Genomic DNA, 14,023 nt, shown 5'->3' with positions numbered 1-14,023 from the left:
ATATGGTAATACAGTATATGCAAATTTAATATATAACATACAAGTGCATGTTTGAATTGTGCATATATATAAAATTTATGTCATATATGCAACATGTAATTCTAAATTACAATACAAATATGTTCAAACATGTTAGTTGCAATTAAATGTATGTTTTAATTTATGCCAACATCTATTTGAACATTTGAATTAGGGAAAATATATATGTAAGGGGCTGTTTTTGCAATATTTCGAAATATATGTTGCATACAGGATATTTAATATGAATTTAAATATCATATATGTAATTGAAATACTTTGAATGGCATATACTTGCATATGGGATGTTATATATAGTATTTAAAGAGTATAAATTGCACTCAGACCAAATCTGCAATAAAAATGTAATGGTATGTTTTGTAATTAAAAAACTATATTTTTGGAAATGTGTAATCTCTTGGGGTGAGACTTCCTGAGTTTGACATAGTTCTGTCACTTCTCTACTACAGTATCTTCCTGAAAATGTTCCTTCATATCTTGTTAGTGTTGAGCATGCTTTTTTTGCTATATTTTTAATATTAGCATGTTCAGTTTCTCTACTATAATGTAGATGCATCAAAAGGTTTGTGTTGATGCTCCTATGTTGCTATCTATTGCCAAAAACAGCATATTTTTAACAGTATGCCCAAAAAAAACTTATTGAGCATTCTGGAAACCCATGAAATGTACCTCATCCTATCTGAAGGAAGCACACATCGGAAGTGTCAAATGTGTCATTTCAAATCTTGTAACCACAGACTAGTATAACAAGTGGTGTGGAGTTCTCCCAAAGAGACAGAACAGTTTTAACATCATCTTACCAGCAGGACAGCTTAAGGCGACTCTAACAAGCATCTTGGAGAAGATGGACAAGAAACTGGAATTCAGTCTGCTGTTTTTGTCCATACTCATTTTTACAAATCACATCAGGGGCTTTAACTTGGATCTAAACCAATACACGGTCTTCTCTGGCCCCGAGGACAGCTACTTTGGTTTCTCAGTGGACTTTTATCAGTCAAGCAGTAAGAGGTGAGTATTGCAGACCTGCACAGCGTACATTCTCCATATGAAGTAGCTAGCTGATGGTTTCAGAATGTGTTAAGCCCTTCATTCAAATATGCTGATCCTGAAAGCCATCACTGGTGTGGTACCTAAAGGGTCTCTATAGATCCCTCAAGGGTACATATTAGTACCTAAAAAGTACAGAAGTGTACCTCTTAAAATTTGTAGGTACAGATTTAAGCTTTTGAGTTACCAATTTGGACCCTTTAAATACAAATGTGTTTCTTTTGTAAAGGTACCACCCTAGTGATAGCTCTTGTACCTTTATTTCCGAGAATGTACAGTTATCAACAACAATTATTCATCCATTGTATTGTGCAGTTCTGCTTTAATGGAAAAACAGTACTACCGTTTTACATTTTAGTTTCAATTTTAAATCACTTAGTATTTAGTATAGAGTTAAAGTTCATTAAAAAAATTATTAAGTTTATGTACATTTTAAGTATATTTTACTTACCATTACCAAAAGTCTACAGAACAAACCATTGTTAAACAATAACTTGCCTAATAACCCTAACCTGCCTAGTTAACCTAATTAATTAAGCCTTTAAATGTCACTTTAAGCTGTATAGAAGTGTCTTGAAAAATATCTAGTCAAATATTATTTACTATCATCATGGCTTAGATAAAATAAATCAGCTATTAGGGATAAGTTATTAAAACGATTATGTTTAGAAATGTGTTGAAAAAAATCTGCTCTCCGTTAAACAGAAACTGGGAAAAAAAATAAACACGGGGGCTAATAATTTAGGGGGGCTATATATAGATATACACACACACATACATACATACACACTTGAAGTCAGAATTATTAGCCCCGCTTTGATTTTTTTTCTTTTTTAAATATTTTCCTAAAGATGTTTAAAAGAGCAAGGAAATGTTCATTTGTTCATGTGTAACATTATAGATGTATTTGCTGTCAATTTCGATCATGAAATTTTTATCAATTGTGTTTTTATCATGCCAAATAAAAATGTAGATTTATTTTTTGAAAAATGATTTAAGCTGTTTGAAGAAAATCTACTATTTCATTTATTCATTCATTTTCTTTTTGGCTTAGTCCCTTTATTAATCTGGGGTCGCCACAGTGAAATGAACCACCAACTTCTCTGTTTTATGCAGCGGATGCCCTTCCAGCTGCAACCCATCACTGGGAAACATCCATACACACTCGTTCACACACATACACTATGGATAATTTAGCCTATCCAATTCTTTGGAGTTGTGCTGGAAACCGGAGCACATGCAACGAACACGCAAACTCCACACAGAAACGCCAACTGACCCAGCCGAGGATCGAACCTTCTTGCTGTGAGGCGAACGTGCTACTCACTGTGCCACTGTGCAGCCCATCTACTATTTTTAAATTACTAAACTTTTTATCTATAATTAATTATACTGCATATACTATAAACTACACTATAACTAAAAATATATGGCTATTTTTCTCTGTTTTCCCCTTGCAGTGTAAGTGTGGTGGTTGGAGCTCCAAGAGCAAACACAAATCAGTCTGGGGTCTCTCATGGTGGCTCTGTCTTCATGTGTCCCTGGGCAACAAGAGGACAATCATGTCAGACCTTAAACTTTGACCAAAAAGGTGAGTAAACTCCTCCAGTATGTACTGTATATGGAATACATACCAAAATAGCCAGATTTTACTGCCAGAATAACTGTAGACAATTTTATACTGATTCATAAAAGCTGCCGATCTGTCTTTTTTTCTACATTCCAAATGTTAAAAAGTTTAATATACAGCACTGCAGCTCTTATTTTGTAATAATTCAACATTTGTAAACTGATGTTCAATGTTCGTTTTTTTGGAAACGTCAACCAAAAAATGTTTCTATCATCATTAACTAACCCCTAACATTTTCCAAACCAGTTTGAGTTTGTTGGTTTGAAGACATTTCAAATAATATTTCAAACAAGTAACTATTTATATCTATGCAAGGAAAATATAAGTCAACAGGTACTGGTTTCCAACATTCATTCATTCCTTCATTCAATTATTTGTTTTCTTTTCGGCTTAATCTCTTTATTAATCGATGGTTGCCACAGTGGAATGAACCCCCAACTTATCCAGCATATGTTTTACGCAGCGGATGCCCTACTAGCTGCAACCCAGCACCGGGAAACACCCATACCCTCTCATTCACACACATACACTACAGACAATTTGGCTTACCCAATTCACCTACATCGCATGTCTTTCGACTTCTGAGGGAAACCAGAGCACCCCATGCCAACACCAGGAGAACATGCAAACTCCACACAGAAATGCCAACTGAGCCGACAGTGCTACCCACTGCGCCACCATGCTGCCCCAGATTCCAACATTCTTCATTTATTCCTATGTGTTCAAGAGAACAAACAAATGGGCTTGGAACATGTGAGTACAGGGTGAGTCAATGACAGAATTTTCATTTTAGGCTGAACTGTCATTTTGAATAAAAAACACACAAGAATTGAATCAAAACAAAATGAAAGCTTGCAAATCAGTTACAATTTGATTTTTGTACCCAGTATGTACAGCATATAATGGAATGCCATTTCACATAAAGACATATTGTTCCACACGTTTTTTCTCAATCCATTACTCAAAGGTGATGAAAATATTACATTTGGTAACATGCTCCTAATGGCTCACAAGTCGAACCAGTGGTTGGGTGCTTCAGTTCGAACCTACAACAACTACATCTTGGTGAGTTACTGTGAGTTCCTTAACCACACTATTCTTCCTGTCAAAGCTGTATATTCATTAGACTGGAGTCTAGTTATTAATAGCATGCATATTAAAGGGCCTTCAGATTTTTTCTCAAGCAATACATGTTTTACATTTAAAATATGGTAAGGTTATTTAGCCTGTTAGCCAATTTTTTTTACTTTTACTCTAGAAATCACTGTTAAACCATGGTTAGTCCAGTAAAAACACTGCTTTGTGGTCACCATAGTTTAAAAGGATTTTTAATTTTACATTTTTAAAAATATGTTTTATAAGATGTTTAATTAGAATTTCTATTTGTCTATCTGTTGTAAAGTGCACACTGCTAGCATTGTTTTTGTGGACAGTGTCCCATAACGAACGGTTTCTGTTTACCTCCTCATGCAAACGGGAGACAGGCCTGTGCCCCATTGTTTCACTGGAACGTCCTCGTGGACCAAGAAGAAGCCATGAACACACCTGTGGGGAACTGTCAGCTTTTGAACATGAAAACAGGAGAGTTGGCAAACTATGCCCCCTGCAGGGAAGAATATGTAGACGCCATTTACACCAGAGGCTGTAAGACGTTGAATTTACCGCTTTCAAATAGTCACGTAGGCAAAATAATTTTACACTTTTATGTAAATTACTATCATAATTCAAGGCATACCATTATGGGGTGTAGGAAAAACGGAATACAGTATATGGTTTGTTTTTACTCTTCAGACATCTAAACTTGTATGTGCTCTAATCAATAATTATCAAATCCATGCATGCAGATCCTGACAGGAGATACTGTGAGGCTGGATTTACCACCGACATCACCAAGGTTTAATCCGTCTGGGGTTTTTTTTTCTTTCTGTATTTTCATAAACCATTATGAAGTAGATAGCCTACCAAATCAACTAAGTCAAGTTATTATTTGTTGTTCCTAAAACTTGGATAGGTGACAAAACTTTTGTCAGGTAGTGTATGTTGTGAGAATTTGCATGCAGTGTGTTGTCAAATTAAGTAAGATCAATTTGTTAGTGTGTTCAGTTTGTTTTTGTTTTTCACTTTGCATCAATATTTTTTTATTTTAAGTGTGTTTGGGCTCTCTCGGGCACCATTATTTACAGTGTGAAAAGGTATAATAACCATAATTACTCGTTAACACTGAGTAAGGAGTGCAAAGCATAAAGCAAGTAATCCAGTATTTAGTATGCCCATGGACTGGCCCAAGGTTAACAAGCTCAAGAGCAAAAAGCCATTTTATATACAGTACATTTAATACTGTATCAATATTAAATTGCTTAAGATCTTTTTTTTATCTTATTCATTGTAGAATGGCAGAGTAGTTCTTGGTGCACCAGGAGGCTATTATTTTCAAGGCAAGTATCAAAAGCATTGAGAAGGAGATCTCACAAAGGGTGTCACCAGCAGAGCAAGGCTGTTTTCACTGAGATTCAGACATTTGAAAAGATGGTTATTGTTATAAATGTGCATTGACAGAGCACTTGCAGCAAGGTTTATATGACTTTGTGAAGCGTGCCGTGACCGTAGTGGGCATTTCTCTTGACTTCAGGTCAGATCATCACAGCATCACTTGTAAACATCATGAGCAGCGGTAGTTCATTCACTCCCAAACACTCCATGAACGGTGAAACCAAAACACCACAAAGACGGGATTACTACGACCTATATCTGGGTAAGATATGGCTTCTGACACCGGAAGCAGTGACCAATTAATAAACACTTTATAATAACTGCACAATGTTTATTATAAAGCATTAGCCAGTTGTTAAGCATTACCTCTATGTTAATAGACATTAAGCAGGTTATAAATACGACTACAAATGCAGTATTTGCAACATAGGCTCATTCTAAAACATATCCCTATATACATTTCTGGAGATTGTGAATTATGTAGCCAGAAATATGTATGGCTGCATTTAATTTTTTAAATGAACGCTACGCGATGGTATGATGCCGTTCCTTTTCACACTTACCAGCTGTTCACTTACCTCCATATGGACGGCTTTCCAGCTATTACCAGTTTGTCCAGTTAGCTCACCATGTCGATGGACTTGAGACACAGACCACGACGTCAGGGTTCAAATCTGTTGAAGAACGTAAGACAAAAACAGAAGTCAAATAATAAAATAAACAAGTAAATAACAGGGTGAGAATGTGGTAAAACGTGATAAAAAATCAGAAGTGGGCTTTTTTTGTTATAAATTGCTTTTTTAATTTGTTGGTTGGGTTTAGGGAAGTGGGTGGGTGGGTCAGTCGATCGGTCAGTCAGTCAAACAGTCAGTTGACAGTGGCCTCTGGTGGATTTTTGAGAGAACAGCGGATGGCACTCGCAAGAGAAATTTGAGATCTCAAAAAGACAATTCAATGACAATTAAGAGTTATATTCTGAAATGAACAGAAGACTAAATTATTAATGCTTAACAAATGATTTGTAGTGTGCAGTTTTTATAAAGTGTTACCAAATAAATTATGATGACAAAACAATTCAATGCAGTCACATAATTTTCATTGTAGGATACTCTGTTGCTGCTGGGAAGTTTAATAATGACAACATCCCAGGTAAAAAATAATAATTTTTTTTACACTTTTATTCAGAAACATGCAACTTTTTTTATACAAACCGTAATTGGACATTATTTTCCTGTTGTTCTTTATTTAATGTATATTGCAGATTATGTTGTTGGCGTCCCAAATGATCTGCACACTGCAGGCTCTGTAAGTGTTCTTGTTACTTGGATAATAATGCACTTCAATTATGGTCTTGCTCAGATAAACAATTGATTAATGATTGGTAAATTGAATGATGATTGGTTGTTTAACTGTGCTTTTTTTAGGTCAAAATAATAAATGGAGCAACCGTGCCTCTACAAATCATGAAGGCAATTAGTGGCACCCAGGTTAAACATTTATTTGTGGTTGCATTTTATTATACAGAAAATGGGTCAGGATGTGATATCTTTAAACTGTTCTCAAATGTGCATCAATAGTTTTTTTTTTTTCATGTGTGTTTATTTTTGTTATTCATTTTATTCCTTTATGAAATATTAAATTCACAAAAATGAAAGAAAAATAATTGCCATGCCTTAATGCCTTCCATCTTCCCACCAGATGAAGTGACTTGATCACTTGGAGATAGTTACATGTCTTTTTTTTTGTCAGTGCTTTAGAGATTGTGATGACTTTTTTAAAACCGATGAGTTGACCAGAAAGTAGGGACAAACTATGTTTTTTTTATTACTGCATTTATAAATAATAAAGATAATAAAATAATAATATTAATAAAAAATAGATGTTTCAAGCAAATGTTTATTTAACATATACTGTAAACACACAAAAAGGAATGAAGATTAATTTTTTATGATAACTAAATCTGAATTTATGATTCAAGAGAAAGAGACAGATAAAAGTAGGAATAGTGTGGGGTTTTAGCTAATATTTCCAAGACATTATATCACGTAATACACAAACAAACAATTTTATTCAAGAGATAACAATGTATTTTGTTTTGTTATTCAAAACTGTTTTGCTATTTTTTTTATATATATTTTGAAGGTTTATCTTAGAGACACAAAATGTACTCCCAATTCTAGAATCACCGATAAGCTCCTATATGTAAAAATGAACACTAAACATTCTCATGCAGTAATGTTTACTTTTTTTATCTTGTCTCCTGCAGATAGCATCTTATTTTGGACATTCTGTAGCAGTAACAGACATTAACAGAGATGGGTAAGTTATACCTCAGAGACCAGTTGATCCTTCTGGTAGTTCATGAGGTTTTATTAAATGTTTTCTAGATTAATTATACTCCATCTGTGGCCTTCAGGTGGGATGACATCCTGATTGGAGCGCCACTTTTTATGGAGCAGCTGTCCACGCAGAAATTTCGAGAAGTGGGACAGGTGTATGTTTACCTGCAAAGAAATGACTTCTCCTTCGCCTCCAGACCCAACCAGATCCTGGCCGGGACATATGCATATGGGCGTTTTGGCAGCGCCATAGCACCTTTGGGAGACCTCGACCATGATGGTTTTAATGGTGAGGGGACATTAGAGCACTTTTAACTGTGAAAATAACACATCTTAATATTTTCATGGATAATTCTGAGCACAAACCACCCACTTCAAATGTCATCACTCAATTGAATGTGTTGTCAGCTAATAGATATGGGCTAGTAGGGGCTGTTATCACCCATCCACATGGTTAATCAGCTATACTAATGAAAAAGACTCCAGATTTGTTTTTACATTACTTTGACGGTTGGGTTTAGGGTTGAGGTAGGGGTAGACATTAATAAAATACAATTAATGGGAAATTTTTATAAATAGTATAAATAATTACTACTACTAGTATTGGGTGTAGAAGGCTACTACTGGCCCATATCTATCACTTGATAACCACTGATAACGTCCATTCAGTCGAGTGCTAACTTCCGATTTGGCTGCACAAACTGTGTGCATACAGTAAAAGCACAATAACAAAATTGAAATGGAAGGTGTTTTATTTAAGATGGATGAGTCTGAATGGAAATAAATTTTACAGTTTACCCCAGTATTGATCTTTATACACTCAAAAATTTACATTTTTTAATGCTTGTTCAAACTACTTAATTTAAACGAACCGAATCAACACAATTCTTTAGTTTTTTTTTGGAACAACTTAATTGTATCATGTTCAATCGACTTTAATTTGTAAAAAATAAACAAATAAATAAAACAATTAAGTTAACTTACTTTGTGATTAATAATAATATGTAGAGAAATCAGTCTGTAAAATAACAAAAAAATGTACTGGCAGCTTATTGCAAGGTACAATAATATACAACATCAACCCAGACAATATATCACTTTAAACTATTAAAATGTTCTTGGAAGAAAGATCAAGGCTCCATAAAGCACAAAAAGCATAAATCTACTGTGTAAACATGGGTACATTTTTAACAGAAATGACCAAATACGGAAAACTGTTTAGTTATCAGGGCTCGAAATTGCCACCATTTTGGTCGCATATGCGCCCAAAAATTAATCTATGCGACCTCATAATATATATGGGAGCATTCGTGGGACTGCAGATAATGGTTGTAGTGCGACCTGTTTTTATTTTTTCTAAAAACGTGCTGAATCGCTCTTTCCTGCCGCTATATTGGTTTATATAAGCCGTCAATCACTCAAGGTATTCCGCTGTCAGATGACAGGGAAGGAGCTTTTATGACAACGGGAAATGCAAACGGCTGAAGAGTGAAAACTTAAAGCACCAGGTTTGCAAACCCCACCTAAAGTTGAGGCGCAGATGAGCGATCATGACATGTGGTGAATATTGATCCGCCAGCTATACGTGCTTTTCGGAGAAAGCGCCCGAATCTCGATGCGTTGCATTCACTGCGTGTTCAGCGCAAATGTCCGCTAAAAGTCAAATCTGATACTGTACATCAGGCCCGTGCAGAGACCGTCCAAAGCGCGTGTGCTAAAGAGCAGTGTTTTCGCGCACGTTCTGATCAGCTGTGTTGTCGCGCACGTACTCAAGAGCACGTACTGTTGCGTCGCGGGGGCACTTTTGATCATTTTGGAAGGGCACTTTCTATCCAAGACTAAAAAAGGCATGTGCACTGCACAGGTTGAGCCCTATGTGTGCACGTGCCTGCTGTACATATCATCGCCAAAGAAGCTGGCCTTTACTAAGTTTACACTGAAACTGCGGCTCATAACAACAGCGCCGCTGGTCATCGCAAGAATCCTGCTCATAAATTGGGTCGGCTGACTCGCCAGCTTTTCCACAAACACAGAAAAATGAAAATCAGCTCAGACTGAACATTTAAATTGACACAAACTGAAACCAAAACTTTTAAAGAGTGATAAAAGTGAGACTTTACTTACTTTCTTTTGTCTATTCTTTCCTGAGGTGTATTTTTTTTTTTATTTAGTTACTGATGACTGTTTTGCAGCTTTCATCATTGAATTGAATGATTTATTATAATCTTTTGTTTGTTTTGTAGCAGAAATATTATTTATTAAACTGACATGCATATAAAAACAGCAGTACACAATAAATATTTCTTACTGCAATGCTTCATTTTTGTTTGATGCAAACTATACAATTATTTTTCATAAAGTAACAGACTTTTTATAGCAGATAACTTGCATTCAAGCACATTCAAGGCAGCATGATGATGACACATGTAATTCATTGTTACTATTATTGTCATTTTCATCATCATTAATATTTTATAATTATTCAACATTCATTTTGGAATTATTGCACACAAATATCAATGTCATCTCAGCATTAGTTATAGTTGTTTCTGGTTTTTGTTAGTCCTAATTGATGTTGTTTAAAATACAATAAATCCATTAAAATACAATTTGCTGCAGTGCTCAATCATTTTTGGTGGGTGCTCCTAAATTTTTTGTGGTGCTCCTAAATTTTTGAAGTTGGGAGCACCGGTGCTACCAAGTAAAAAAGTTAATTTCGAGCCCTGGTTATGGATATTTTTACAATGTAGCACGTGTATTAATCAATTTAATCAATTTGTGTTGGGGCAACATGACGGAATTGTGTGCAACCCATCATTTTTTTTTACAGTGTAGATAGTAATGTCTATTTTCTAAAGACAGACTTTTCTAATGATGTCTTGCTTCTAAATCTTGTCACTTAATAACAGCTGAAGCTCACGCAATCTCTGTTTTCTTAGTTATAAAAGCAGCAAGTGCTATGACCTAAATGGGCCAGCAGTTGTTTTGCTGTGATGAGATTTAGGCTAATTTATCTTAAAGAAAGAATTGCTCTGGGAATGCACTGTAAAGAAGCCCTGTTCAACATAATAGTATGATTTAAAATACATTCAGTATCATCACATAATTGTATGGTTTTAAAATATTGAATTACTATTCAATACACTGTAAAACCCAACAGTCAAATTTATCAAATGAAACGAGTGTAGTTAACTTAAAATATACTGAAAGTTTATTCTACTCATTTGAAAAAAAATTTGAACTCAGTGTTGAAGGTAAAGATCGAGTTATTTAAATGCCTCATTACTTTAACTTAAATGGAGTAATTGGTTTCCTCAAACAGTTTGAGTTGCCTTAACTTATTGGGTTTACAGTACTCAGTTGGTTTGAGTTCTCTTCATTTATTGGGTTTTAATGTGCACAAATTGCTTCATTTACTCAAATGGATTAAGTTCACAGTGCTCATTAGGATTAGTTTTTGAACTTAAATGGTTTGTTGCAGTCGGTTTCCTCAAATGGTTTGAGTTACCTTAACTTTTTGGGTTTACAGTGTACCATTACTATCATTACTATTTTGTATTATGAAGATTTTTGAAAGCATAGTTTGAAGTCTTTTGTGTTGTACAATCCTTTCTATGAAGATACAATCTGAGATACTAAAGAAACTTTATACACTATTATTAATGGTTCTGAAAAAAACAGCATTCATTTACATTGGATCAATATTTTTATAGCATGTATTGTTTTGTTAAATATATAGTACATTTTTTCATTGAAATTGTTTAGAAAACGTTTAGAAGACGTTTAGAAAAACCTTCATGGCTTCCATCAGGCATCTGAAGTAGAAATAATCAACAATAATGCAATACAGTAATGGTGTAATACATTAGTATATCACTTGGAATTTTTTCCTCTTATTATTATTTTGTCCTCCAGTTTCAGTAACAAGGCTTAAATTGCATGTACTGTATGAGCCGCCTCAACTAAAAATAACCTGCAGTGACATAAATAAATCAGTGCCATAGTTTCAAGATACACACCAGTAACGTGTTTTTCTAAGTCATTTTTTTTAAAAGCTGTTTAATTACCTAGTGAAGGCCTAGTCCTGTTTTGCTTATTACATGTTTAATTATATCCCTTTAAGAGACAAACCATATACACTGTAAAAAAAAAAATCTGTTAATTAACAGTTCGATATTTTGTGATTCACAAGTGTTTTCTACTATTTACGGTTGTGAATTGAATTATGGTACCTCGATCTCTGCTCAGTTGACTTATAAAGTTGAAAATTCAACTTTACAGTTTACCAAAGTTACTTTTATTGACATTTTATTTGTTGGAAACAATATAATGTGAGAAATATTATGTAGAGAAATAAGTCTGTAAAATGTACCAAAAATGTACTGGCAGCTTATTGCAAGGTTTTTGTACCGTAGGTACAACATCAACCCAGACAATATATCACCTTAAACTATTAAAAATGTTGTTGAAAGAAAGACCAAGGTCCCATAAAGCAGAAAAAGCATAAATCCACTTGGTAAACATGGGTAAAATTAAAACATGAATTACAAAATACAGAAAACTGCTCAGTTATGGATATTTTTATAATGTAGCACGTGTATTCATTTCTCCTCAGATGTGGCAGTGGGAGCGCCTGGTTCAGTTGATGGGGGTAAAGTGTTTATTTACCTGGGTAAGAGTGGTGGTTTGAGCACCCAGTATGTCCAGGTCATCGAGAGCCCATTTCGCAGCCTCATAGATCCTCCAATGTTCGGCTTCAGCATAAGGGGAGGGACAGATATTGATGATAACGGATATCCAGGTACTGTATGTAATACATTGTTTAAAAACCTCTGATGATTTAGTTCTTGTCTCATTCCAGAAATAATGTAAAATGTTTAAATATGATAGGAAACATTTGATTGTCCACACATGACAATGACAGTAAACTTGATTTTACCTGACAGAGTTGACATTGTCAGCCATTTTGTGCTTTAACTCAAAATGCTAAAAAAAATTAGAAGGTTCATGAGAAATTCACTAAAGTATCACAAAAACAGAGTTGAGAAATAATCAATCTATTGATGTATCCTAAACATTTTTTGTACAAATTAATGAAAGAAGAATAATAACATGGACGTAACATGGATAGATAATAACATAGACTTAACATAGATAAATAACATAACAGATAGATAACATAGATTGTTATGCCTTTTATAGTAAAAGGGCCCTATGATACACCCGGTACAATGCGGCGCAAGGCGCGACGCAGTTGTTGTTTGCTAGTTTCAGCTTGGCGCAAGAGTCGCTTTGACGTTTTGCGCCACGCTGTTTAAATAACAAATGCATTTGCGCTCATAAGTGCGCCCAAAGGCGTTCTGGTCTTAAATACACATAGATTATTTATAGAAATATAACATAATGGATGCTTTTATTCATAAATGTATCATGAAAGTCTTTGTTTTGTAAAAATAATACAAGATTTATTTCGGAAATGCAAAATGTGTCCACAATTTTAGAGTCACAGATTTTAAGATAATATATATTTTTTGTTAAAAGTTTAATGACTAAATTGAGGGATGTCCAAATCCTATCATATGATCAGAAATCAGGGCCGATCACGTGCGGTTTCAGACTCGATCGGAATTACCTCTCGATCAGGATATGTATATATATATTCTCATAATTTTTTAACTCATTTATAGTTTTGCAGTGGCACAGCATTAGACCTCTTTTTTGTCTTTACACAGAAACAGCAACGCGTGCAGCATAATTTCACTTTGTTGCAGAGACGCTATTGGTTAAATGCAAACAAATAGGAAGCAGCTTGAAGCGGAAAGCGCGAGTATGTCTGCGGTCTGTTGGTACAGTACTATAAAGTTAATGATGACAACATTGCCTTTGCAAACTGTGAGATATGTAAACTTGATATTGCCTGCCAGATATAATAAGTTGAGGAGCTATTTGTTCTCATATTGGATTTTTTAATATTTACTGTTGCACTAAAATCCAAAAGTTAAGAATTGATGTTATTTATTTCTTGATTGTTCAAACTACCTCAAAGAACTGCTCTATTTGTTAACACAGCTGTTAAATGTTAAAATAGGGTGAATTTAATAAGAAATAAGGAACATCCTGGAAATGTTTTTTTTTTGCTCTTTTTAATTATTTTTTTTACTTATTATCGAAATATCGGATCAGTTCTGGTATCGGCAGATACTCAAAATCAAATGACTCGGACTCGAGGGAGAAAAAACCTGATCGAGACATCCCTAGCTAAATTAATATTACTAAGTTCTGAATTTTCATTGACTTGAAAGCAGTTTTCTTTCTTCAACTATGAGCAATACAACGAGACACTTTCAATGAAAACCATGATTAAAGTTTTTGGACGTGATATGACTAAATCTTTTGTTTTGACAATGTCTCTAACCATTGTTAGCAATGCTAGTTCAGACTCCTCAGAATACTGTGCATCTTCATTATCTCCCATTAA

The 14,023-nt window shown here is 34.5% G+C and overlaps 1 protein-coding gene across 1 annotated transcript in view; it reads left to right on the top strand.

The window, feature by feature from the left end:
* The first annotated feature begins 883 nt into the window (after nucleotides 1-883).
* The window catches only part of itga2b (integrin, alpha 2b), a 31,923-nt gene continuing 18,783 nt past the window's right edge, over nucleotides 884-14,023 (top strand). Inside the window, 13 exon segments of the mRNA NM_001003857.1 lie at nucleotides 884-1,047; nucleotides 2,547-2,677; nucleotides 3,684-3,781; nucleotides 4,201-4,360; nucleotides 4,561-4,610; nucleotides 5,106-5,151; nucleotides 5,346-5,468; nucleotides 6,311-6,355; nucleotides 6,468-6,511; nucleotides 6,631-6,693; nucleotides 7,473-7,525; nucleotides 7,623-7,834; nucleotides 12,161-12,346. Of these exon segments, the coding sequence (NP_001003857.1) occupies nucleotides 884-1,047; nucleotides 2,547-2,677; nucleotides 3,684-3,781; nucleotides 4,201-4,360; nucleotides 4,561-4,610; nucleotides 5,106-5,151; nucleotides 5,346-5,468; nucleotides 6,311-6,355; nucleotides 6,468-6,511; nucleotides 6,631-6,693; nucleotides 7,473-7,525; nucleotides 7,623-7,834; nucleotides 12,161-12,346 (1,375 nt within the window).

This window comes from Danio rerio, chromosome 3 (assembly GCF_049306965.1).
Source record: "Danio rerio strain Tuebingen ecotype United States chromosome 3, GRCz12tu, whole genome shotgun sequence".
Taxonomy (NCBI): domain Eukaryota; kingdom Metazoa; phylum Chordata; class Actinopteri; order Cypriniformes; family Danionidae; genus Danio; species Danio rerio.
Note: the sequence above shows the minus strand (reverse complement) of the source record. Positions and strands in the feature narration are given on the sequence as shown.